The sequence below is a fragment of the Bubalus bubalis genome, chromosome 1, assembly GCF_019923935.1.
Source record: "Bubalus bubalis isolate 160015118507 breed Murrah chromosome 1, NDDB_SH_1, whole genome shotgun sequence".
NCBI classification, from domain to species: Eukaryota; Metazoa; Chordata; class Mammalia; order Artiodactyla; family Bovidae; genus Bubalus; species Bubalus bubalis.
Window position 1 is genome coordinate 191,006,556 of NC_059157.1, and position 22,503 is coordinate 191,029,058.

A 22,503-nucleotide genomic window follows, 5' to 3' on the forward strand; every position below is an offset into this window, starting at 1 on the left:
TAACAGTTTTTGCCTGGTCACCAAATAAACATACAGTTTTGTGTTATCCTGATGGAAGCTGATGTGTTTTCTCCTGACTAATTCTGGATGCTTTTTGTTGAGTGCTGCTTTCACTTGGTCTAATCGGGAGCAGTCCTTGTTGCAATTAATTGTTTTGTTTTCCGGAAGGAGCTCATGATAAAGGACTCCCTTCCACTCCTCCCATGTACACAATATCATCTTCTTTGGATGAAGACCAGTCTTGGGTGTAGTTGGTGGTGGTTCATTTCGCTTGCCACGTGATCTCTTCCATTCCCTATTATTGTACAAGATCCACTTTTTATCGCCTGTCACAGTTTATGTTAAAAATGGAATGTTTTCATTGTGTTTAAGTTGAGAATCATATGCGGAAATACAGTCAAGGAGTTTTTTTTGTTTTTTTTTTTTCTTAACTAATGTGGAACCCAAACATCAAATTGATGAATGTAACAGAACTGGTGCAAATTATTTTCAGCACTTAATTTGGATATTTTGTGTATGTCTCAAATGCTGATTGTTTTCAGCTAATGTCTCAATTTGATCATGATCAACTTCAACTGGTCTACCTGACCATGGAGCATCATCCAGCAAGAAATTTCCCTCGTGAAACTTTGCAGACCACTTGTGACATGTTTGATCAGTCACAACACCTTCTCTATACACTGCACAGATCCGTTTTTGCATTTCAGTTGCATTTTTACCTTTCTTGAAATAATAAAGCATAATATGTGAAAATGTTGCTTTTTCTCTTCCATCTTCAATATTAAAGTTGCTACATAAAAATTCACTAGTTTTGATAAGTTTTTTTTTAATGAGTGCTGATATGACAGCTGTCACAATACAGTCTAACAAAATTGTCTTGAATGAAGTTGAAGACAACTAAGCATGACTAGAGCCATCTTACAGAAAAAGCAGCGAACTTTTTGGCCAACCCAATATTATGTGTTATGTTGTTACCGAGTCTTAAATGGGAAAGAATAAGGCCATTTTGAGGGTTTTTGATTTGTTTTTGTTGTTTCATTACCATTAGAAATGAAAACTCTTAATGCGGCCTCTCTTCAGGATAGTTAGTGAGTTTTAAGTTTCCTGGAAAGCTCATCCAGGTGCTGGGAGCACAGTGCTGCCTGTTTGGTTATTGAAGTCACAAAGCTGGTGACATGCGTGTTTGGTTCGTCGACGTGGTAAACACCAGCCACACCAGGTCAACAGGATAGTGTGGTGTTTTGATGATGCTTCCTGACTTAAAAAAAGTTTATGTTGTTCAAAAAAAGCCTTACAAATTTATGTCAAATTATTTTCTACCAAATATAACCATAGATACTACCCGGTTTTTTAAAGAACTTCCCAATAATAATGAAACCCATGATAAAATGCAGACTTGACAGAACCAGGTTTCAGGTTAATTTTATTGCCCGAGGTGGGGCTCTTCTCAGAGCTCAGGCATGTCCTCCAGGGTGCGCAGGTGCTGGGCAAGGCCTCGCTGGGATCAGGCACCCACAGGGCATAGGTTACCTCTGCTATTTGGGGCCCCCAGGGCCCCACAGCATGCACTAAAGCGGTCAGGGTTGGACCAGCTGCACTCCTGGGCATGGCGCCCTGTGACCGAGTTCTTCAGGGGAGCCCAGGGTGAAGCCAGCTTCTGAGCAGCACTGGGTCTCACGGTCAGTCACACGCAGGCCCTCCTGGATGTGCGGGTGCACAGGGCGCAGGCTGGGCCGGTGTGGGAACCCTGCCCCCAAGGATGCCCCCCTCATGCCTGTCGTCGTTATTTTGACACAGACACGTCATCTGCCTCAGAAGATGAGGGCTCTTTACAGCGCCCCGGGCAACTGGCCTCCGCTCCGCTGCAGAGCCGCCCCAGCATCGAGCCCTGGCCCGACCCGGCCATTCAGGGCTCGTCCACCTCATCCTCCGCATCCTCCACCTCATCTCACCCGGGAGGGCAGCCTGCCGCCACGCCCAGTGCTGCCGCCGCGCTTGCCGGCCCCGCGGCCCTCGCCCGCGTAGGTCAGTACAGCTGCGGGGACCCCTCCAGGCAGAGGAGCCCCCGCCGCTCCTCAGACCCACCTTCTCCTCTTTGTGTGGAAAATGTCCTTTTGGTAACAAGTGGTTTCTGGTGCCTCTGTGGTTTGGCAGCCCCAGACCCTGGGTGGGCCTCCCCTGGAGACCTCGACAACAGCTGCTCCTTCTGCTCTGGAGGGGCGGCTGGCACAGGTGGACAGTCCCTGGCCATTAGGTGGCCTGCCACCTGCAACACGGTCTTTTGTTCCTTCCTTGTGTGCACAGCCTCAGCCCTCAGTTGTCCCTGCACTGGGTGTCCCAAGGTGGGGCTGGGCTGCAGCCATGAAGAGCCTTTCTTCCTCTACACACAGGATTAGACAGTCCTCAGTCTGAAAAGAGATGTAAGTCACAGCTCAGTCATAAAGATGCCTAGACCTTTCCCAAGTCACCCAGTCCTTTAAATTATATTAATCTTAGAGAGGAAAACGTTGCAAAGCTTTCACCATTTGAAGTCATATTTTTTGATGCAAAAATAGTAACTTAGCTGGCATGTGAAGCACACATGCATTGTGGCAGGAGTGCCTTAGAAGTGTACTCCTGGTGTGGTGCATCGCTGATGTTGGGGGACATCTGACGAGGAGCAAGAGCTCAGTCGGGGACTGCCCTGGCTGAGACCACACAGCTGGCTGTGGTGGAGCCAGGCTGACCCATAGCTTTCTGATTCCTGTTCCTTTTCTTTGCTGCTAGTTGCTGTTCTGCTAAAATCAGAATGGTGCATCTGCGGTGCACCCATGACAGGCCAGTGTTTTTGATGGGGTCCCAGCAGGTTAAGTGCCCCCCAGGCATGTGCTGGTCTCAGGTGCTAAGCCGCTCCGTGCAAGATACTGGTCATTTGGCTGGACTGGGTGTTGTAAGTGACCGACGCCTTCATTTCCTCTGTGGGCACATCACTGATGCTCTTCGTTGTTACTGATTGAGTCAGTGCCAACGTCTGTACATTTCTGTCGAGCTCGTGATGTCTTCTTAGGTGAGAACTCACGATGCCTTGACCTGCTCCTACCACGTGGAGGAGCTGGGATAGTGCTGTCAGGGCCATCCTGGGCAGTTTGCTTTATGAGAGAAGGCTCCTCTGGAAACACCCGCCAGGATTGTTGTGGTCACTCTCCTGGGGATTCTACAAATGGCTGGTGATTACAGCCTGTTCTCAAGGGGTTTCACAGGGGAGAGCTTGAAAACAGCGTTAGGTGGACGCATTTTTGCTGTTTGTCATGGCGATTGCACTGTTTGGAAATGCACAAGTACCTCCACTGTGAGGGAAGCGGCAGCATTCGGGTGTTTTCTTCTTGCTTGATCCAGCTTTCCGCAGCTCTGTTCTGGGTCCCACAGTGAGGGAAGTAGGGCAGAGCCGTCACTGTTTGGTTGTATGAGCTGTTGCTGAGCTGTTATAAACACAGCTTCCTGGTGGGTTAGAAAGAGAAGCATATTTAGCTTGAAAAACTGACCGTAGTTCAAAATGTCTAACCGGACAGCCCTTGACTTCACAGAGTTGTAAGGTGAGTCTGAGTGGGAGTCTCTTTTCTAGGAAAGGTCCTGGCTGTAAAGGCTTCAAGGTGGGTTGTTGCCTCTGTGGCTGCTGGGCTCCTGACTCCTGCAGGTGTGGCTGAGCCGCTCTCCCTCCCTCCTGCTCACCTGTGCTCACATGCGTGTTATGTGATTAGTTCTCGTAGTCCCAAAGCCTGACTTGCTCTGTACGTATACCTCACTGTTGTCTGTAGCCTTCATGCACTTCTCATGTGACCTGAATTTTAAATCTGAAAACTATCCCACTTCCCTCTTCTTGTTATAAAAGTCATCCTTTGTTTTAGTTTCTGACACTAGGAGAATTCTTCAATTTGGGCTAAGGAAAGAAATATAGAAAGAAGATAACTGTAAAAAAAATTATAGGTAGGAAATGTTATAAAAAAATTTATCGTTTTCAGTTTGGGGTTAGGAAAATCATGTGCATAAAACATTTGGACATAAATTAAGTACCTATATTTAAAAGCAGTACATTTAATTACAGTAGTTCATTTTGGAGTGTAGTTTGTTTATTTTTATGCAACTATTTAAAAAGTTACTTTGTAGTTGAGAATTACCATTTATACCTTTTTTCATGAATATAGTTAAAATCTCTCATTTTTGCTAGATTGGAAAAGAGGAGAGATTTCTTTTTAAACTGAAAGAATTCTGTGGTAAGCATACTTTAAAATGCTGATTTCATTAATATCTAGCTTTGTCAAAGATGTGAAAACTCTTGTCATTAAAGTTAGGTTTTTCCAAATGGTGTTTTCTGCTTTGTAAGTTTGTGTAGTAAGTTTGTGTTTTGCTTCCATATAAATTCATCTTTCTACATATTAAAAAAAATTTTAGATTGCAGACTTTCTAGGTTATGAAATGATAGATAAAAAATCAGTATCAAAACCTGTGATGGTGGGAACATTCATTTGAAGACTAAAGAGATTACAGAGCAGTATCCATTCTCGAGAGTGGACGAGTGTCACGCTAGGTCCAAACTCTTTCCTGGTAGAAGACTGAGTTGTAGCAGTGATGCTCTAGCGGCAGTCACCCAGTATCAGAACAGGTAAACATGCCACATGGTGAGAATGGAGCCCAGAATGGACATTCAGACCACGAAAGGAGTGATTTAAATACTTTTTGTATCTACCATAGTTTGTCTTTAAATGTGAGGTGAGTACATTCTGTCTTAAGAACCTGACTGCAGCCTCTTAGTAATGGGACCTGTTGAACTGACTCTAGGGATAGTTTTTAATCTGTGTAGGTTTATTCTGTGAAGATTGCCAAGGTTTGTGTCTGCATGGCATTCAACTTGCTTTTTAGGGGAGTAGAGGTAGTTTATAGAAGCCTGGCTGTTTTTTCATAATATAACAAAAAATATTATTGATTAAAAATATATTTCTGCTTCATTAAGGGAGATTTCTAAGTAAAACCTTCTTAGGCCAAATTGGGAAAGGTGTATTCCTCACGGCCATTCTGTGCTGTGGTTGGTGTTTCTGGCCTAGTTCCCTCTGAGAACTGGATGACCACGTGCACGCAGAACTGTTCAGGCCGTGTCCAGAGTTCAGAGTTCACAGCACCTAATGTCTCGGTCAGCCAGGCAGACAGAGTCAATTGGAATGCCACGTTCCTTGCTTAGAGCTCAGCTACTGAAGCTTCAATTGAATGGAGTTTGAACAGCGACTTAATGTTCATGTTCTTTTGAATTAACAGCCACTTTTATTTTGGGTTTGTGTTTCAAAAGCAGATCTGCACTCTGCCCCTCCTGATGTCACCACGGGCCTCGTGCAGCATCAGCACGCATACTGTGAGCGTCCGCAGCTGGCCTCCGTGAGAGGAGTCCCTCGGGGGTGCCGCGGGAGTGTCCTAGAGACGGCAGGTGGTAAGCATGCCTCTCTTCCTGCTTTGAGACAGCGGAGCACAGGCCTGGATCTCACTGTACCTGGTGAGCCAGCCGTCAGGTGCAGCCCTGGTGCATTTAGACTGCCCATGTGTGTATCATGTGGAGAAATGATCAGGAATAGGTCAAGTCGGGAAGGAGGAGAAGGAGGGAGGAAAGCGCCTGCACATTTAAGTTGCTGCACAAGGTTTGGATCTGTGGTACTGTGGGAAGAGGAGAAGCTGCAGAAGTTTCTCTAGGTGGACCCAGGACTGCAAGTGCAGCCAGCCGCAGCAGCCCCGGTCAGTCGTGCTTTCTCACGTGCAGGCCAAGAGATGTCAGCGTGAGTCTCCCGCGCTTGTACCGTTTCCTTTTGAAACAGTTTCCAGTGTCTTTTATCAAAATCACATCAAGTTTTTCTTCCAATGTGCCAAATTTGAGTTGCAGAACAATCCAGCAGTTCTTAGATCTGAGACCTTAATGTGTTTCTAGGCTCCTGAGCAGTTGGTCTGATTTTGTTGGTGTCATTCAGTTCCTTATTCAGATACAAGAGGAGAAACGGAGTCAACATGAAGCAGTCTTCCTGTTGGTTATGTAGATTAAAAAAAAATTAACTTGTTATTCATTATATTTAAAAATTGTTGAGAACTTAGTTGAGGTGTAAATGACATTATCTACTGTGTGTATTAAAGTGTATAATTTTATAAGCTTTTAAAAAAATTTTGTTTATTTGACTGCACCAGGTCTTAAATTGCATCACGTGAAATCTGCAGTCTTTGTTGTGGCATGTGAACTCTTAGTTGTAGCATGCGGAATCTGGTTCCCTGACAGGGACTGAACCTGTGTTCGCTGCATTGGAGCGTGGAATCGTAGCCACTGGACCACCAGGGAAGGCTTGACAGTTTTATAAGCTTGAAGATATATGTACATTTATACTGTAGCCACTATACCTGGAGCTCCTGGAAACTTACTTCCTTGTGCACTTTTGTAACAGCTGCTTGCTGCCCTTTTTGGCATCCCTTCAGGCAACCACTGATTTACTTCCTAACACTGTGTAAAGTAGTTAGCATTTTCTAGGATTTTATATGAATAGAATCACTCAGCATTTACTTTTTATTGTCTGGCTTCTGCCACGCTGCACAATTATTTTGAAATTCATCCATGTTCTTGCATGTATCGTAGGTCATCCCTTTTCTTGGGAGATGAAATATCCCTGCATTTCATCTTATCAGTTCAGTTCAGTCACTCAGTCGTGTCTGACTCTTTGGGACTCCATGGACTGCAGCATGACAGGCTTCCCTGTCCATCCCACCTCCTGGAGCTTGCTCAAATTCATGTCCATCGAGTCAGTGATGCCATCCAACCATCCCATCCTCTGTGGTCCCTTTCTCCTCCTGCCTTCAGTCTTGCCAAGCATCAGGGTCTTTTCCAATAAGTCAGCTCTTCACGTCAGCTGGCCAAAGTGTTGGAGCTTCAACTTGAGCATCAGTCCTTCCAATGAATATTCAGGACTGATTTCCTTTAGGATTGACTGGTTTGATCTCCTTGCAGTCCAAGGGACTCTTCAAGAGTCTTCTCCAACACCACAGTTCAAAAGCATCAGTTCTTCCGTGCTCAACTTTTGTTGTGGACCGACTCTCACATCCTATAGATTTGAGATTTCATCCTATAGATGTACCATAGTTTATCTTTTTACCTACTGATGGGTATTTTGGGTGTTTCCATTTTTTGGCTGTTAGAAATAAAGCCACTGTGACTGTTCCTTTAGAAGTGTTTGTGTGGATATACATGTTCATTTCTTTTAGGTCAGTATCTATGAGTAGAATAGCTGGATCATACAGTAGGTTTGAAAGAAAGAAAGTAAAATTGCTCAGTCGTGTCCAGCTCTTTGTGATTCCATGGACTGTAGCCTACCAGGCTCCTCAGTCCATGGAATTTTCCAGGCAAGAGTACTGGAGTGGGTTGCCATTTCCTTCTCCAGGGGATCTTCCCAACTGAGGGATTGAACCCGGGTCTCCTGCACTGCAGGTAGACACTTTACCATCTGAGCCACCAGGGAACATTTTAGTTTTTAAAGGAATTGCCAAACTGGGTCTACCCTCGTTGCCCAGTGGTTAAGAATCTGCTTTGCATTGCAGGGGACATGGGTTCAGTCCCTGGTCAGGGAACTCAGATCCCACATGCTGCAACTACTGAGCCCCAGCACACTGCAGCCACAACTACTGAGCCCCAGCACTGCAGCCACAGCTACTGAGCCCCAGCACTGCAGCCACAGCTACTGAGCCCCAGCACTGCAGCCACAACTACTGAGCCCCAGCACTGCAGCCACAACTACTGAGCCCCAGCACTGCAGCCACAACTACTGAGCCCCAGCACTGCAGCCACAGCTAGAGAAACTGTGCACTGCAGTAAAAGATCCGCATGGTGCAACTAAGGCCCCACACAGCCAAATAAATAAATATAAATAAATATTTTTAAAAAAGTAAACTGCCAAACTTAATTCCCAGTGGTTGTACCATTTCACCTCCCAGGTATTAGTGATGAGAGTCCCAGTCCCCACATCCTTGCCAGGAGTTGGTGTTGGTTTATATGTTGACCGTCCTTGTAGTTGTGCAGAGGAGTCTCCTTCTAGTTTTACTTTGCATCTCCCTAGTGACTGATGCTGTTTAGCATCTTTTCATGTGCTTATTTCCCATTTTATATCTTTTTACAAGGGTCTGTTCAAATCTTTTGCTTGTTTTTTAAAATGTGTTTGTTTTCTTAAGTTTTCAGAGTTCTTTATATAGTCTGGATATAAGTTCTCTATCAGGTTTATAAATTTTTTTTTCTCCCAGTCTGTGGCTTGTGTTTTCATCCTCTGATAGTGAGAGGAGAAGTCTTTCATTTTGATGAAGTCCAGTTTACCATTTTTTTCTTCCATGGATTCTATTTTTGTGTCATATCTAGTAGATACTTTCCTGACCCAAGATCTAACGGTTTTCTCCTATATTTTCTCCTAGAATTTTGTAGTTTTAAGTTTTATGTTTAGGTACATGATCCATTTTGAGTTAAATTTAGTATCAATGAAAGATATAATCTAAGTTTACTTTTCTGTGTATGGATGTCCAGTTGTTCCAGGATCATGTAATACCCACTCCAGTTTCTTTGGCATCTTTAATGAAGATGGACCGCATATGGTGGACCACATATGAGAGTGGTCTACTTTGGGGATCTGTATGCTGTTCCAATGCTTTTTCTGTCTTTATACCAGTACCACACTGTCATGATTTTATATATGTGGGTTTTTAATATGTGGTTTTATAATAAACCTTAGAATTGTGGACTGTAGTTTGCCCTCAGCTCTTCATTTTAAAAATTGCCTTACCTATTCTAGCTCCTTTGCATCTTAATGTATAGTTTAAAATCCACTTGTTAATTTCTACCAAAATTCCTGCTGGGTTTTGATTGGTATTTCATTGACTCTAGATCAGTTTGGAGAGAATTGGCCTCTTAACAGTGTTGTACATTTCAATTGATAAATATGGTATATCTCTCCATTTACTTAGCACTTAAAAATTTTTTTTCAGCACTGTGTTTGTAGCCTTCAGTGTACAGGTATCGCACATATTTTGTTAAAATTATCTCAAAATATGTTATATTTTTAGATGCTATTACAAGTGATATTTAAATTTTTTCCCAGTTGTTTATTGCTAATCTTTAGGAACATAGTTGATTCTTATATATTGACCTTACATTAATTCTAGTAGCCTTTTTGGTAGATTCTGTAAGATTTCCAAGTGCATGACCATGTTGTCTATGAATAAAATTTTACTTTTCTTTCCAAATTATCCACTCTAGGAACATTTAGTTTCCTGGCTTTGTCTCAGTGTCTAGGACTTCCATTAATGTTAGTTAGAAATGTTGAGAATGGACACAACTCGCCTGTTTCCCATCTAAGGGGGAAAGCATCCACTTTTTCAATTTTTAATTGTGATGTTAACCATGGATTTTTTAAAATAGTTGCTCTTCATCAGGTTGGGGGTGTTCCTTTTTTCCCTCTAGTTTCCTGAAAAGTTTTTATCATGATGCTTGTTAAATGATTTTTAAAATCTGTTAAGCTCATCATATGGTTTTTCTTTCCTAGTTTGTTAATATAGTACATTTCATTGACTGACTTTTGAAGATTAAGCCAAAGGAGGTATGTTCTCAAGATAAACCCCACTTGGTTGTGGTGTCCTCCTCTCTGACGTATATTGTGGATTTGCTTTACTAGTATCTTTTTTAGCATTTGTGTCTGTATTTGAGATAAATACTGGTCTGATACTTTTGTCTGGTTTGGTATCAGGATAGTACTCATCTCAGGATGAATTGAGAAGCGTTCCTTCCTCTTCTGTTTTCTAATCAGAGGAAACAGCCTTTCTACCTCGAGTCAGTTCTGTGTCTTTGGTGGAGTCGTCCATCCCGTCTCTGCCCTCCAGGCCCCCTGTCGTCCTTGCGTGTGCGGGACCCGTGGTGCTGGCTCACCATGTTAGTTGCTAGGGTCTCCTTTCTTGTCTTAATCATCCTAGCTAGTGAGCAAATTGAACTTTGTCTTTCAAAGAACCGGTTTTAATTTGACAGTTTTTCTCTATTGTTCATCTTTTCTCTATTATGTTTATTTCTGCTCACCTATGTTACTTCTCCTACTTACTCTGTGTTTCCTTTGCTCTTTTTTTTTTCAGCTTCATTTTTTAAATCCAGAATGTATTCATTGGGATGTTTTTCTGTTCATCTTGATTCAAGGTGCTTTTGGGGCTGCCACACCTGCCTTCCCAAATCGTCTGTGCTGCTTTTGTAATGATGGAGGTGGTGCCACAGCCCCTTAAAGAAGTTTCCAGCTCCTAGTATAGGAAAATAAGCAGAACACACAGACAATTCACAAAAAGAGATGTAAAAATAGCTCTTACACATGATGTTCATTCTTTTTCGTTACTAGAGAAATCCACATTGTTGGTGGGAATGCAAACTAGGTCAGCCTTTCTGAGGGAGCAGCTGTTAAAAATCTGTGTCTGTGCTTCCATTTGGATCAGCAGCACAGCATGGGCATTTACGCCGAGTGCACACCTCCAGAAATCAGGAAGTGTGTACACGCGAGCTCACTTACTGCTGTGCTGTCTGTACTTGCAAAACATTGGGAACTACCTGCCGTCCAGGCCTCTCAAATTGTGGGCTAAACCAGGAACAGTCACATGGTGGAGGACTATGCAGCTCTCAGGAATAGTGGGAACTGCCTGCCGTCCAGGCCTCTCAAATTGTGAGATAAACCGGGAACAGTCACATGGTGGAGGACTGGGCAACTCTCGGGAATAATGGGAACTGCCTGCCGTCCAGGCCTCTCAAATTGTGGGATAAACTGGGTACATTCACACAGTGGAGGGCTGTGCAGCTGTCAGGAATAGTGAGAAGCTCTTTATTACCTGGAATGAGGGTGTTTTCCAGGAGATGTTATGTGAAGAGGCAAAGAGGAAAGGAACGTTCGTAGTTTACCACCTCCCTTGTGAGAAGCAGAACAACCAACAGGAGGGAGGAGCCAGAAAGCAGGGGCTGGTCCTGCAGAGGATGGGATGGGTGGCCAGGAATTCAGGGCAGAGTGACAGTTGTTTGAGTTTATCTTTTTATATAGTTGTGATTTTTAGACATATGTTCTGCACATTTAAAACAGAAACTAAAAGATGAGAAGAAGGGGGGAATCCCAAAACTGAAAAGAATTGTAAATAAATAAATCTGATTGTATTCCCAAGAACTGCATAGCCACCCTTGAGGGGTGGGGAAGGGAGCTGTCCATGGGGGACACAGTGCCCTCGGTCCTGGGAAAGGCTCACCAACCTGAACTCTCGTGTGTAGCTGTTCCTGTGTTGGTTTGGGTAGGACTCGGGGAATTAAGTCACATCTGTGATGGTGTAGAACTGTGGCATTGCTGTTGGGAGCCAGGCTCCTGCTATGGAGAAGTGGTGTCTGACAAGGAGCTGAGCACCAGGGTGCTGTGTGCCCCCAGGATTCTAAGACAGGGACCTGTGTGTGTTGTGCTGCCTGTGTGCATTGTGTATGGGGTGTGTGCATATCCATGAGTATGCACGCGTGTGCATGTACACGGGCTTTTTAGCTCTGTGTGTAGAGGAAGCAAAGACTGCAATAGCAGGGAGCATATCTCGCCACTGTCTTGGTCTTCAGTAGCTTTTCTCAGGAGAGCCAGTGAGGAAGGGAGGAAGTCAGGTGGCAGCTGTTTGTGTCAGTGGGCCGCTTAAGGTGGGATGTAATTGATGAACCATTGCGATAAAGCTTGCATCTGACGGAGTGGTGGTGGCTGTTACACGAAGGGAGAGAGCTGGATGGGGTCAGGGTATATGTGAGGTCTTGAAGGGTCTCCTCTCACAGTGCTTGTTAGTTGCACTAGAAAAAAACAGTGACAACAGTGAAGTGCTGGACAGCAGTGTGTCCAGAACCTCAAAAGAGCAGTGGGGGTCCTATGCGCCTGGATGTGATTCTCAGGTGCTGTGCAGCCGGCACTGCAATATCTGAATTGAATCCTGAGAAAACCTCAGGCAAATGCAGAATGAGGCATATTCTACTTAATAAAGGAAGGAGTCAGACTGTTTCAAAATGCTGGTATCGTAAAGGGGCCTGCAGAGGCCAAGCCAGTGAATGCAGGTTTCAATTGTTGACCTAGCCGAGGAGAAGGGAGGTGCCATGTGCCTCATGGTGCACAGGGGTGGCTGGTTCCAGGCCTTTCTCTCGCCTCTTCTACCAGTGCACCCACTCATGTCCCCTGCGCCTTTTCCTCTGAGGACTTGTCACTGTGGTGGGTGCCCTTTTTTGCTGGCACATATACATATTTTTGCTTCTTTCCATGCAGCAGACTGTGAGGTGTTTGAGGGCAGACTTACCTGTTGGCTAACTTTACATCCCCCAGGACAGAATTTCTTAATAATTAATGAGGACACCAAAGAGCTTTTAGCTTATGTGGGTTATCTCTGGATATTTACCATATTAGAAATGAAAGATTTGTTAAAATTAACTCAATGAAAAATAGCGATACTGAACTCATTACATCTTAGCATGAACAGCACACGGTCACAGGAGCAGCTCCCGTGCAGTGAGATGCTGTGAAAGAGCAGGCTTGTTTGCAGGTGTGAGAGCAGCGTCTGCATGATTCCCATCTGTTGGGCGCCCACACCATGCAGCCTCTGGAAAACTCCACTGTGCACGTGTGAGAGGAGCACGAATGGCATCTCACGTGACCTCACGAAGCCCCTGAAAGGGCCTCGGGCACTCCTAAGGGTCCCTGGGCCACTCTGAAAACCACTGGCTTACAAAAAGTTCTGGTTCCTGGAAGGCGTCAGTAAATGTCAGATGAACTGATAAATTCCAGGCTGGACATTTGATGGGCCATCAAAGCTTGGTTAGATTCACGAGTTCTGACATGCTCATGTGGTTGACCTCTGGCCTCAGTGCTCTCTTCCTGTGACAGGTGTCCCCGTGAACAGCAGAGTGTCCTCCAAGATCCAGCAGCTTCTGAACACCCTGAAGAGGCCAAAGCGTCCTCCCCTGAAGGAGTTCTTCGTGGATGATTTCGAGGAGCTGTTGGAAGGTGAGCGTCCAATGCCAGTCCTCCAGTTTGTGTGAGCAGGGTGACTGCCAGGTGTGATGACATGGTTATCGCCGTGGCAGAAGATGTAGAAAAGCGCAGTCTGTGTCCAGGCTCTGGTCATGTGTGTGGAGTGACCTCCCCATCACACATGACCCCGGGCACTGTGCGCACCAGTCGTAGTTAAGAGATGGCGTCTCTGTGCCTTGCCTAGTGGTAGGACTCTATAAGAGTACATCTAAGACTTCATTTTACTTCCGTGATTTAAGTTTCTATTTAAACTTTAAGTCTGAACTACTTGTCTTCCCTTGGTTTTAAAGCATTGTGTTTTCATCAAAGTTTGGACTCTTTTTTAGAATTTCTGTCTCTCATTTATGAATTTTATGTATATATATATATATTTAGGAAAGAAGAGCATAGACTTACTAAGAAGTATAAATCTGTAGGAAACGAGAAGTCAAGCCCCGTATTAGACACCAGGGTGTGACGTGTTGTCATGGCCTCGGGGCACCTGGCCCTCCAGCCCTTGATTTCGGCACCACTGCTGTGCGGTCGCCCCTTAGGCCAGCTCTGGTGTCTCCCCTACCTGGGGGTTAGCGTGGCTGTCAGGGCTTGTCTGTGTAATCACATCACGCCTTTCAGATTCAGAGTTCAATGCCATGAATGCTTTTTAGGAAGTCTTTCTTACATTTGGGCAAATCTTGGTTACATATCCACTAAAAATATAATAGATTTTACTTTATTATTTTTCTTCCAACATGGTTTGAGCCCAAACTCAAGTGGTTATTCTGTTCTCATCCTTTATAAGTGGGGACACCTGCTTCTCAGGTGTCTTCAGGTAAAAGCCTGGGGTCCTTGTGACTCTCTGGTTACAGTCACAGGACTCATCCTGATTTCTTCCATCCTTGGTCAGCTGGTCTGTGACTATTGTAACGATAAGGAAATCTAGAGAAATGATGGTTGCTTTTTTAGAGTTGGTGCTTTTGAAGAAGAGAATGATAAAACGTGAGGCCTAACAAGCAGAGCGTGTGCCTGGTTTTAGAAATGCCGGTCTTCACATGTCCGTTTTGCTTGTAGTGCAGCAGCCAGATCCGAACCAGCCGAAGCCCGAGGGCAGCCAGATGGCGGTGCTGCGAGGGGAGCCCCTGGCCGAGGGCTCCTGGCCGCCCTCGCTGCTGGCCGCCCTGCAGCAGTGGGGTACCACACAGCCCAAAGCCCCGTGCCTGACTGCCCTGGACACCGCTGGGAAGGCCGTCTACACCCTCACCTATGGCAAGTGTCAGCAGGAGGCTGAGGGGCCACACAGAAGTGAGCTCGCGGGGCAGGGGAGAGCAGATTCCTGACGAGCTGACACAGTGGGTGGGGAAACAGCCTTGCCTCACCATCCCACCCGCTACCCTTCCCAGCAGCAGCAACCACCCCCTGTACTCCACGTCTGTGTGTGCCTTTCTGACCAGTGGAGTTCAGTTTTGTTTCATTTTGAACTTTGTAAAAATGGCATCAAGCAGTGTTTTGTTTTTTTTTTGTTTGGCATTTTTTGGTTCCATTTTCGTTTTTACGCAACACAAATCACGTACTTTGGGCTCAGTGTGTTTTCATGGAACACTTGGCCCTGAGGTACTCCTGATCCCCAGGCTGGCATCGCCCACAGCCAAGGCCAGTGCCCTGTTGACCACTGGTGGGAGCAGGTCCCACGTGCCTGGGCTGCATCATGCTTGGCGCTGTCTGAGACTCACCCATGCACTGTGTGGTCAGTTCATTCTCATCCGTGGGTGTTGTTTCATCCATCTGCTGACATCCACGCTGCACAGTCGGTGGACATCTGGGTTGTGCCCACGGCGGGGCTGCTATGTGTCGTACTATTGTGATCATTCTCTGTGGGTCTTCGGTGGATGTGTATAGGCATCTGTGCTGCTGTGGGCATGGGCTGAGCTGCCGGGCAGTTCCCACGCCCCCACCCAGTGCTGGACCATCTCCTTTCTCCTTCCTGGGGAGTGTGCATCATGGTGCCCAGTTGAGTGCTGACTGGCTTCCTGGTGCAGAGGGTGCTCTTCACGTGCTTGTGGGCTACGTGAGCCCTCCTTCTAGGAAGCACCCGGATCTTCAGCTCATTTCTCTGTCCATTCGCTGATGCTTTTTACATTTCAGTCAGGCACCTTTTCTCCAGTACATGTTTTGCAAATGAATTCTCCCACCCTCTGTACTGCCTTTTAACACTTTTCACTGTGACTTTAGATAAATGAGAGGCCTTAGCCTAATGCAGTCTAATTTACCTATCTTCCCCCTTCTCTGTGCTTTCTGTCCAACATCGGAAGCCTTTGCTGAACCTTAGGTCACACAGGTTTTCTCCTGCCTTCTCATCTGGAGATGCCTTTTTCTTTTCACACTTAAGGCTACGATCTATTTGCAGTTTTCTTTCGTGTGGGGTGAACTTGGACTCATTTTCTCTCCTCTGAATGTAATTGATCCACGATCATTGGTGAGAAGCAGTGCTTCCCCCAGGGATGGCTTTGCAGTCCAACGGCTTTTCACTAGGTGAGAGATGTGCTTGTGGGTCTATTCTGTCTCACCGTCTGCCATCCGTCCTAGCTTCCTGAGTCACTGGAGCTGTGAGTCAGTGTCGGATGTCAGTCCGTCTGCTCTGCGATGGATTCTCAGGATTTCCTTGACTCTTCTTGGCTCTTTGCATTTCCAAGTAAACTTTAGAATCACTGCATCCATTCCAGAAAAAATCGTCCAGGATAGTGACTGACACTGTATTGAACCCATCAGTGTTGTGATTGTGGAATCCTCCAGTTCACAGCCCTGGAGTGTTCCCCTTTCAAGGTCTGCTTTAGTTTCTCTCAGTGAAGATTTATACTTTTGAGTCCAGGAATCTTGTTGGATGTATTCCTGTTGGAATGGAATGAGTAAGTTTTTTCTATGCCTTGTTGCCTGTATATAGAAAAGCAATTGCTTTTTTGAACAGTGACTTTGTATCTAGTGATCTTGCTAAAGTGATGTGTTAGTTCTTTTTGATCTCTTAGCAAGTAGTCCTGAGCATCCTGTTCACAGTCTAGTACCTAGGGGCCGTGATGTGTCATCCTGGCCTTCCTAGTGCTTCTGTCCCTGCCTCACCTTGGCTGGAGCCACCAGCGCAGCATGAGCCCTTTCCCGTCTTAGATGGACAGCACTTGGTCTTGATGCAGATGCTGACTGTAGCTTTTTGCTTGTTTTATGGTAGAAATTCTTGATCAGGTTAATAAAGTTCACTTCTATTCCTAATTTGCTAAAAGCTGTTTGACATGCATTGGCTTTTTCTGCTTCATCACTATGCTCATGTGACTTCTCTGTCCTCCTCTACTAGTTTGGTGAGTTGCTGTTGTTCTGTCCCTCTGTTGAGTCCAACTCCTTGCGACCTGATGGACTGCAGCACGCCAGGCTTCCCTGTCCTTCACCATCTCCCGGAGCTTGCTCAAACTCATGTCCATTGAGCTGGTGATGCCATCCAACCATCTCATCCTCTTGTCGCCCACTTCTCCTTCTGCCCTCAGTCTTTCCCAGCGTCAGGGTCTTTTCCAGTGAGTGGGCTGTTTGCATCAAGTGGCTAAAGTATTGGAGCTTCACCTTCAGCATCAGTCCTTCCAATGGATATTCAAGACTGATCTCCTTTAAGATGGACTGGTTGGATCTCCTTGCTGTCGAAGAGACTCTCAAGATTCTTCTCCAGCACCACAGTTAAAAAGCATCAATTCTTTGGCACTCAGCCTTCTTTATGGTCCAACTCTCACATCCATACATGACTACTGGAAAAACCATAGCTTTAACTATATGGACCTTTGTCGGCAAAGTGATGTCTCTGCTTTTTAATATGCTATCTAGGTTTGTCATAGCTTTTCTTCCGAGGAACTAGTGTCTTTGTAATTTCGTGGCTCTAGTCCCTGTCTGCAGTGATTTGGTAGCCCAAGAAAATAAAATCTGTCACTGCTTTCCCTTTTCCCTCTTCTATTTGCCATAAAGTGATAGGACCAGATGCCATAATCTTAGTTTTTTGAATGTTGAGTTTTAGGGCAGCTTTTTCACTCTCCTCTTTCACCCTCATCAAAAGTCTCTTTAGTTCCTCTTCATTTTCTGCCATTAGAGTGGTGTCGTCTGCATGTCTGAGGTTGTTGATATTTCTCTCTTGATTTCAGCTTGTGAGTCATATACAGTCTAGATACACTCCTTTCCCAGTTTTGAACTAGTTCATTGTTCCGTGTCTGGTTCTAACTGTTGCTTCTTGACCTGCATACAAGTTTCTCAGGAGGCAGGTAAAGTGGTCTGGTATTTCTGTCTTTTTAAGAATTTTCTACAGTTTGTTGTGATCCACACAGTCAAAGGCTTTAATGTTGTCAGTGAAGCAGATGTGTTTTCTGGAATTTTCTTGCTTTTTCTATGATCTAACAGATGTTGATAAGTTCCACTGAATAATTTTCAAATGTTAAGCAGCCTGTGCATTCCTAGAATAGATCCCACTTGGCCCTAATATCTTTAAGTAAATGCCTGAGTTCTGATTGTGGATATGTTGTTTGTAGGCTTTGTACCTGTGCTCATTAAAGAGATGGGTCTGTAATTCTTTAGGAAAGGAGCTTGCTGCCCACTTGTGAGGACAGCCTTCACCTATCCAATTCAACTTTCGGGTCCAGGTTGCATGAGGGGTAAGGACAGGGCCTGTGTCCTGCTCAGCCAGGACTGCCCTTGGGAGAGGCCTGCAGGGGCTGCAAGGCCGCTGTCCACTCTCCCCTTCATGGGCCCTTCTCAAGCCTCGCTCTGCCTTGGTGCTTGCCGCAGATCCCGGCCTGAGGCCCTTGCCTCCTTGTCCTGCATCTTAAGTCTGTACCCATTACGCCCGTAAGACACCATTCACTGCTCTGCTTCTTAAGTCAGGACTCATGCTGTTTTCCTTCCTTGGCTAAATGTTCCCTCTCACCTCCCTGTGTTTCCCCCATAACCTCTCCTCTGGCTGCGGGACTTCCTGCGTCTCCCTCTTAGAAGGGGGTCAGGGTTGTTGGACTCTGCAGGCTTGGAGATGGCTTCTGAGAAGTGAGAGGCCAGGTTGCTGCCACTCTCTGGATGATGGGTTGTCTCGTCCCCCTATGGCTTTTGGCTCTGCCTTGTGTCTGTCTTGCTGTGATGCATTTAGTTGTGATGTTCTTTGGAAGCTTCTGCTGGGGGACCACACGCCTTCTTAAATCTATGGAGTGGTATCTTTCATCAGTTTCTGGAAACTTACACCCATAAGTTCTTGATATAGTGTTTCTTCCCCATTTATCTCTCCTGTCCTTCTGGGACTCTGATTACATTTATATTAATACTGTCTCTGAGTCCCGTGTGCCTTGAATAAATCTTTTTTTATGTTTTGTGTTCTTTTTTATATATACTTCAGTTTGGAGATTTTCTGTTTTCCTTTATTCAGATTCTCTAAACTGGTGTATTCTGAGTGATCCCATCCACAATCTTTGTCTTACATAGCAACTTGAGGGCTCTGAATGGTTTCTCCAAGGCTTCCACCTGCATGCACGGCCCTGGGATTCAGTACTCTTCTTGGGGCCCTGGTCTCCATGCCCCAGCAGCAGCAGTTGATGGGCATAAGACCATGAGGCACTGATGTCCTATGAGTGGCAGGACCCCAAACTCCCCAGTTTTTGCAAGAACAGCTGTGGAAGATCAGCTCCCCTCCCCAGGGGTTTTCTTGGAGTCAACTCCCCCAGCAGATGGTCTTGCATTTTATCCAGCTTTAAAATCATTTTGGATGGGAGTGCTGGTCTGCCATCAGTGCCCATTCCTGCTTGGCAGTGGAGCCTCTTACTATGTGCATTAAGAGTCACCTGTATTGTTGTATATAGTTGTGGCTCATTCATTTCCGTTGAGGAATGAATACTATTTCAGAGTATATGTATCCATCATACTATTGGTGGATGTTGGGTCATTTCTGTCTTGATTGTTACAGTCAGTGCTGCCTGGTACACAAGCATGCGTTCTTGTAGAGCATGTATTAATATTAGGAGAGGAGGCGCTAGCTCGGTCTAGGATAATGACGTTTTTACCTTTGTCAGGTAATTCCAGACCTTTCGAGTTTGCACTCAGCTACCTGCTGTGTGAGTCCCTCTCCCTCCCTTTGGCAGCATTACTTTGAGCTAATCTGCTGCGAACACAGAGATAGTCATTGTGGTGCTAATCTGGTGAAGGCTGGTATGTTGCAGTCTTTTCCTGCTTTCATCCTTTAGGTTTGCTCTTTTGTTAAATGCTGTGGAGTCTTCTGCACATTTTCCCACGGGGCTCTTTGTGGCATTTTTGTGTTCTGGACGTCTGTACTTGTCAGCAGCTTGTGCTACCAGTGTCGCCGGCCACGTGCCCTGGCTGCTCACTGCGCGGCTGGCCTCCTCCTCCCCTCCTGGGCTCGAGCACTGCTGTTCTCCCATCCACGTAGAGACCTGCCACCTGCTGGAGGGAGTGTGTGTATGGTGTCTGTGGACACATGGTGTGTGTGTGTGTGGTGTGTGTGTGCATGATGTATGTGTGGTGTCTATGACAGTGTGTGTATGTGTGACGTGTGTGTGGTGTGTTGTAGTGTATGTGTGTGAGGGGTCCAGATGCACCTCTCCAGCAGCCTGGCACTACCCTGTCCCCTGGCATCTCCCTGACTGTTCTCTTGAGTGAAGAGCAGAAATGAAGATAGGACCCACCTCGTGAATTATTGTTGTAGAGGTGAAATGAACTGCGTGCCACTTGTGTAAGGGGATGAGTGAGACATAGTGGAATGAAAATGCATTCACCGTGATTCACAGTTGATTGAAATGAGTGAAGTGTCAATATGATCCCATTTTTAAAAATTATGCATCTTATGTGTGTGTATACACATAAGTACATAACAGAAAGAATGCTTTTTTTCAGCTGGCTTTTCTGTATTCTGAATTTTTTTATAATAAAATGTTTTATTTTTCTGTTAAGAAAAATAAATTTGTAACTTGTTTCTAAGAGAAAACTATGATGTTCATTATCGCATTGTGCAAAATAACTATCATTGGCAACTATTAATATCTGCATTTTCACAATAGAGTAATAATGGTATATAATGGAGTATTATGATTGCTACATTAAAATGATAACTATTGGTTTCTTAAATTTTACATTGTTAGTATGTTTATTTTATTTTAGGCAAACTTTGGAGTCGAAGTTTAAAACTAGCTTATACGCTACTTAATAAACTGACTAATAAGAACGAACCACTGCTTAAACCTGGAGACAGAGTAAGTAACACAATGAACCTTTGTTGGAGGGAGTGAGTGAGAGCGGAGGCCAAAAATCCATTCTGACGGCAGCAGTGCTCTGCCGGTTGTTTTGACTCCCAGCATGAACACAAAGGCTGTAAGTCAGCAGTGAAAAGTACTGAACGCTGAGAAAGTTTGTGTTGATGTAGATAAAATGATGCTTCCTTTTTTTCTCACTCATTGCACAGTCTCTGATTCTTCAACTTCTTTTCTCTTCTGCTTCATATATGTTGGTTTTAATGAAAATATTAATGTCAGGTATTAATGTTACATTTCCAAAGCTCATATTTTGTGAGGAATCACTGATGTTACTTTGAAATTTTGGATGTTTTGTATTCATCTCCTTCCCTGTTCCATGTGGCCAGGAAGCCCCCTCTCTCCCACTGGCCAGAACGGAACACAGAGGAGGCTGTTGAGCTGCACGCCCCCCAGCGCAGTTCCTCATCCTGCACTGCCCAGCATGGTCAGCAGTGACTACACGGGCTGTTCAAATTAACCCAAGAGTTGCGCGAATCCTGTTTCCAGGGATCCGTCACTGATTGTGACCGACAGCTAGCATATTTGATAGAGAAGGAATGTTGAGAAGGAACGTTTCTGCCATTGTGGGAAGTTCTGCCTACAGCACTGCTCTTGGCAGACTGAGCCAGACATGAGGAGGCCAGGTATAACAGGGAGTTCAGAATGGTGAAAACCAGCCTGCTCAGCAGGGACATCCCCTGTGAGGAGGGGCGCCTGAGGTCAACGCACCCAGCAGAGGAGCTGTGAGTAGACAGGGTGATGCTGAGTTTCAGGCAGCTCTCCAGGTGCCTCAGTCTTTAATGTAAATCAGCAGCCAAGGATATGTAAGGACAGAAACTTGCGTGTGAAAGAGAAGAACCAAAGGTCCAAGAAATGGGCAGAAAAATTAAAGGGGAGGTGGGGGAGAAAGGTCACAAGAAACTGTGGGAAATTCAAGAGACGGGACACCAGACCACCTGCCCTGCCTCCTGAGAAACCTGCATGCAGGGCAGGAAGCAGCAGTGAAAACCAGACCCGGAACAATGACTGGGTCCAAATCGGGAAAGGGGTACGTCAAGGCTGTGTATTGTCACCCTGCTTATTTAACTTATATGCAGAGTACATCATGCGAAATGTCAGGCTGGATAAAGCACAAGCTGGAATTGAGATTGCTGGGAGAAATATCAATATCCTCAGATACACAGATGACACCACCCTTATGGCAGAAAGTGATGAAAAACTAAAGAGCATCTTGATGAAAGTGAAAGAGGAGAGTGAAAAAGTTGGCTTAAAGCTCAACATTCAGAAAACTAAGATCATGGCATCCAGTCCCATCACTTCATGGCAAATAGATGGGGAAACAATGGAAAACAGTGAGACTTTATTTTTCTGGGCTCCAAAATCACTGCAGATGGTGACTGCAGCCATGAAATTAAAAGATGCTTGCTCCTTGAAATAAAAGCTACAACCAACCTAGACAGCATATTAAAAAGCAGAGGCATTACTTTGCCAACAAAGGTCCATCTAATCAAAGCTGTGATTTTTCCAGTAGTCATGTATGGATGTGAGAGTTGGACCATAAAGAAAGCTGAGCACTGAAGAACTGATGCTTTCAAACCTGTGGTGTTAGAGAAGACTCTTGAGAGTCCCTTGGACTGCAAGATCAAACCAGTCAATCCGAAAGGAAATCAGTCCTGAATGTTCATTGGAAGGACTGATGCTGATGCTCCAATACTTTGGCCACCTGATGCAAAGAACTGACTCAATGGAAAAGACCCTGATGCTGGGCAAGATTGAAGGCAGGAGGAGAAGGGGATGACAGGGGATGACAGAGGATGAGAGGTTGGATGGCATCACCAATTTGATGGACATGAGTCTGAGCAGGCTCCGGGAGTTGGTGATGGACAGGGAAGCCTCGTGTGCTGCAGTCCATGGGGTCACAAAGAGTCAGATACGACTGAGCGACTGAACTGAACTGGGGGAGAAAGGGAGGGAGGAAGAGGAAACAAACCAGCTTGGAGGAAAGATAGACCCCAAAAATAAGTTTTTAAAAATATTAGCGTTAACATCCCTGGAGATCTGATATGAGGATTTAGCTCCGTAAATCAAGGAAAAGATACTAATAGGGGAGACTGAGAGATGGAAAGTAGGAAGAACAGTCC

At 45.2% G+C, this 22,503-nt stretch overlaps 1 protein-coding gene across 9 annotated transcripts in view; it reads left to right on the top strand.

Annotated features, from left to right (window-relative positions):
• The window catches only part of DIP2A (disco interacting protein 2 homolog A), a 113,959-nt gene that overhangs the window by 32,203 nt on the left and 59,253 nt on the right, over nucleotides 1-22,503 (top strand). For 5 of the 9 annotated variants that reach the window (XM_025293290.2, XM_025293272.2, XM_025293277.2 and 2 more), the window contains 5 exons: nucleotides 1,798-2,025; nucleotides 5,318-5,455; nucleotides 12,939-13,058; nucleotides 14,133-14,327; nucleotides 20,232-20,323. In XM_025293290.2, coding sequence (XP_025149075.1) covers nucleotides 1,798-2,025; nucleotides 5,318-5,455; nucleotides 12,939-13,058; nucleotides 14,133-14,327; nucleotides 20,232-20,323 — 773 coding nt within the window. The remainder of the gene's footprint in view (nucleotides 1-1,797; nucleotides 2,026-5,317; nucleotides 5,456-12,938; nucleotides 13,059-14,132; nucleotides 14,328-20,231; nucleotides 20,324-22,503) is intronic. The other 4 variants (XM_025293287.2, XM_044948009.1, XM_025293265.2 and 1 more) reach the window with 3 other exon arrangements.